Source organism: Nestor notabilis, unplaced genomic scaffold (assembly GCF_000696875.1).
Source record: "Nestor notabilis isolate BGI_N333 unplaced genomic scaffold, ASM69687v1 scaffold30849, whole genome shotgun sequence".
Classification (NCBI taxonomy): domain Eukaryota; kingdom Metazoa; phylum Chordata; class Aves; order Psittaciformes; family Psittacidae; genus Nestor; species Nestor notabilis.
Genome location: NW_009944615.1, coordinates 361 through 4841, shown reverse-complemented (window position 1 = coordinate 4841; position 4481 = coordinate 361). Strand labels below are relative to the sequence as shown.

General features: G+C 52.7%; 1 protein-coding gene across 1 annotated transcript in view; it reads right to left on the bottom strand.

The window, feature by feature from the left end:
* Positions 1-3138: 3138 nt before the first annotated feature.
* The window catches only part of FEM1A (fem-1 homolog a (C. elegans)), a gene marked incomplete at its 5' end in the record, with an annotated part of 1699 nt that continues 356 nt past the window's right edge, over positions 3139-4481 (bottom strand). The window contains 2 exon segments of the mRNA XM_010022497.1: positions 3139-4237; positions 4239-4479. Of these exon segments, the coding sequence (XP_010020799.1) occupies positions 3139-4237; positions 4239-4479 (1340 nt within the window).

Below are 4481 nucleotides of genomic sequence, written 5' to 3'. Positions count from 1 at the left end.
CACCAGCAACTGCCTGCAGGAAAAGCCCAGTGAATTCCTCACCACTTTGGCATTTCTAAAGAAACCTGCATGAATGAGAGGCTTTATTTTCCAGAGGGACAATCACCAGGATCCAAGAGAGAAAAAGCCCATCTTAGGTTTTAAGAAAGGAATAAAAAGCAGCTGGTTTGTTCATGGCAGTGTGTGGAAGGGCTCCTGAGAGCTACAGCAGGGTGTGCAGCCACCCCAGTGCAAACCCACCCTCCACTCCCTGCCCAAGGGAGTTACTCACATAAAACCAGCCCTGAAACGTTTCTCTGCTCCCCACAACCCTCTGGTTTGCCCCATGTACTGGAGCTGGCCCAGACACCACCTATAATAAGTATGGTCTGTTCATTGGAATTACTCCTGAATTCAGGCAGTGATTTCTCCCACCCAGTAATCACCATCAACACCGGATTGCTGGGTCCTTCCTATGCAATTATAGAGTTTTTATGTGTTAAAAGAGAGCAAAAATTAAAGCCATTTTCTATCTCACATGTTCTATCGTATGCCCTCCTCCTCGAGGCTCTTCTTTGGAAATGCAAATCCTTGTGTGGAACTAACTCCAGCACCTTTGATTCCTCTGTCTGCTTTATACCTCCCACTGACAGATGTAGGGCTCAGAAACATGACCTGCTGCATCCCTCTTCCTGCTTGCTGTGCCCAGCTGAGATAGGTCATACCTGAGGGAGCAGAGCAGCTTCATGGAATGAGTTAGGCTGGGAGAGACCTTAAAGCTCCTCCAGCTCCAACCCCTGCCACAGGCAGGGACACCTTCCACTAGAGCAGGTTGCTCCAAGCCCCTGTGTCCAACCTGGCCTTGAACACTGCCAGGGATGGGGCAGCCACAGCTTCTCTGGGCACCCTGTGCCAGCGCCTCAGCACCCTCCCAGGGAAGAGCTTCTGCCTTATCTCCAACCTGAACTCCCCCTGTTTCAGTTTAAACCCATCACCCCTTGTTCTGTTGCTACAAGCCCTGGATATAGACAAGGCAAAGTACACAAAGAGAGGTTGTCACTTCAGTGTCACTCACTGCCAGGGGAGATGTTTGCAGTTGCAGACTGGCTTTTCCCAGGAGGAACGATGACATGAAACACATCTGTTGATTGCAAACACCCAGCATTTCCATAGCCACATCCTTAGGAAATGAGGTGAAAAGGGAGGCTCACTACCAAGAACTCCAAGGCACTTGCATTCTAGCAGCCATTTGTTGGTTTATTATTTAAAGTTAAGAGCGCTCATCAGCTCACAAATGAACAAATTCCATTCCTGCAGTCGAGTTCAGGTTTCAGCCAAAAGGAAACAGAAACTAGAAGGCAGCTCAACTAACTCTGCACTTGAGAGCTCCACAGAAGTGAAACCTCCTGGCTTTATAAATAAAGGTTATAGTTAACACTGCAAAACTGGAAGGGCAGATCTACAACAGCTCGAAGGGGCAGAGCGTTGGGTTATTGAGGCATGTGGATATGCTGGCTTATAAATACAAGTAGAGAAGCTTCCGTAGCATCTAGTGCATGGTTGGTTGCCAGGGTTCTGCTCTCCCAGCTCTTGACCTTTCTCAGAGCTCAGAGGCAGCTGCTTCATCCCCAACTGTGTTTTCCACCCTTTGCCCAGGGCCAAGCACTGAGCCACAGGCTGCCAAAGCCCAGTCACTCCCCCTGCAAGAAGATCAACTGCTGCCACGGCAGCACGTTCAGCAGCACCGAGTGTTCACCACCAAGGAAGGTTCTGCTAAGAGAGGCAAACACCACCCTGAGAAAGGGCTTCAAGAGGAAACCCTTGGGCTGGGTGCAGATCCTAATTCAAGAAGGAGTTTGCCCTAACAGTGGCCAAGTGAGATTCCAAATTCAATCTTGGAAGTAGCACCATCCTCGGTGAAGTTGCAAAAGGAATCAAAAGCCAAAAGCAGAAACTAACAACCCACTCCAGGGAGGGTTCCCCAATGGGATAACCAAGAGCCCAATTGATGGATACCAACAAACCTCAGCAGAACGAGGAGGCACCTTTAACTTTCATTTCTTTCTTGCTTCTTCCTTCAGACCACCCTCATGCAAACGTGCCACCAACACTCACCTGCTTTAACACCCAGCCAAGCACCACCCCTCCCATCCTGGAGGCTTTGCCAAAGCACATCCTCAAAGATGCTTCAAAGTGCCCTGGTTTGGCTCTGCAACCTGGCCATATCCACCTCTAATCCCTGCTGGCCTCTGGAGCTAAAGGACCTCGGTGCAGGGAAGGGAGTGAACGTTGCAAGAATGGGCAAGCTAAGAGCCTAAATGCCACGGTAATGGTTTGTGTTGGAGGCAGCAGTTATCCCTCCCCATTCATAAACCCCAGCATCTCTTGATGAAAACTAGATAACCAAAACTGACCTTACTATTATCTTACAGGATTGAAGAAGTCTTGCAGCATAGATAGGGCCTGGCTCTAAAAGAGAAAAAACAACCCAGCTTTATGCACAATCAGTGAAATCTCCTGCCTTTACCACCACTTGCTACTTGGCCAACCAAGGGAGAAACAAAACCCATCCTCAGCATACCCAGCCCTACTGCCATGCAAGGCAACTACCTCAGCAGAGCACAAGCCACTCGGCTCTTCCACTCGTACTGTCCCAAATCTGAGAAAGGGGGTGGGAAAAGAATGAGGTGGAAGAAGTTTTATTCCTCGCTTGCATTCCTATCTGCTCGGTATGTGGGATGGGAAGGGCTAGAGCACATGGGTGATGTGTAGCTGCTCCAAAGCTTAATGCTGAGTTAATCCGGCACTAACGGGAGAGGCAGCAGGTCCCAGGGAATCTCCATGGTCCTTCCTTCTCAGGACAAGACGGTTGGCTTGGGAAAGAACAGGGGTTGCAGCCTTCTCTGGATACAGTGCACTGGAGCTATCTGGTACCTGAAGATGACAACAGAGGGGCAGCCATGGGCTCTCGAGCCTCTTCTTCCCCTAGCCCTGCACACGCCAGCTTCATGGTGACAGATGAGGACAAAGCTCACATCCCATCTCAGCACAGCAACAGCCTTCGGCATCTAGGCAAGGATGGCCCGGGATCTCAGGCTGCACTACCTCTGTGGGGTGGAAGAGGTGCTGGGAGAGGCTGGGGGCTTCAGCTCTCCCACTCTAATGCAGTTCAATGAAGGCTTCCAGCTCCTCGGGGATGAAACCCTTGTAGGGAATCTTGTGCTTGTCCAGGGCGCGAGCAGCAAGGCACTGGAGGGTGATGTAATTGAAGGGCTGCATCATGCTCTTGGTGAGCAGCTTCTCGTCCAGCAGCTCATAAGCAGTCTGCTTGAAGGCATTGGTGGCATCCATGTGGGCTCCAGCCTCCATCAGGGCACTCATGATGAGCGGGCAGTTGTTGCGGGCAGCGATGTGCAGCGGGGTGTTGTTGTCATAGTCACGGCTGTCTGGGTCAGCCCCACACTCCAGAAGCAAGTTCACCACGTGGAGCGAGGGGAATTTGCCCACGGGATAACGTCCCACTGTTGTGGTGTCTTTGTCCACAGCCATATGCAAGGGAGTGAAGCCGTTCTTGGCCCGGGGGCTGCACTTGAGCAGGCGGTAGATGGCCTGGCGCTTCTGGTGCTCCTGCTCCGGGCTGCACTCCACCTTCTCCAGCAAGAAGACCAAGTGGAGGATAATGGCCAGTGTCTTGGTGAACTGTGCCGAGTCAACTACAGGGTCCTTGCCATGCACAAGAGCTCTCTCCACCTCCCGGACCCCTTTGCTTAGTACTCCCATGAGGTCCGAGAAGCCCAGGTGAGTCGCTAAAGTGCCTTTGGAGCGGTCCTGAAGCACGTAAGAGAAAAGCTCAGCAAAGGAAAGGAAGCTGCTGGCAGTCATGGGGCTGAGAGGCTCCAGGTTGCCTTGCTGCATGTCCAGGGCGTACTTCCACAGGTTAATGCAGCGCTCGAAGTTGCCGGAGTCAGCGTAGACGGCTCCTCGGTAACGGATGTAATAGGAAGTGTCAGGGTGGGAAGGCCCCAGGATGCGCTCTCTGATCAGCAGCGCCTGCATGCGCATCTCATCCGGATCAGTGATCAAGGCTTCCAGCTCCTCCAGCGAACTCACTTCCCGGGAATAGTCGTAGGCCAGCACCAGCTGCCGGGGCTCAGGTTTAGGCAGGTATTGCCCCCCCTCACACCGAAGCTCCATCGCCCTTCGCCAGTACTTGTGGGCTCCCAATAGGTCTCGTTTCTTATCCACAAAGGTGGCACCCCAGTGCTCCCACAGCAGCCTCTCGAGTGCAGAACACGTTAGGGACCTGCTGCTCATCCTGACTGGAAGCCGAGGCGCAACATCTCTCACACGGCTCTTCATCACAGCCCTGAGGAGCTTCCTTGCCAGCGCCACAGCACCTCTGACGGCTCCCACCTGACGCACAGGTCCCATTTTGGCTCCCCGCAACCTCCTCCTCCTCCTGCTGCAGCCCCCCCTGGATGAGGTACTCCACGATGTTGGTG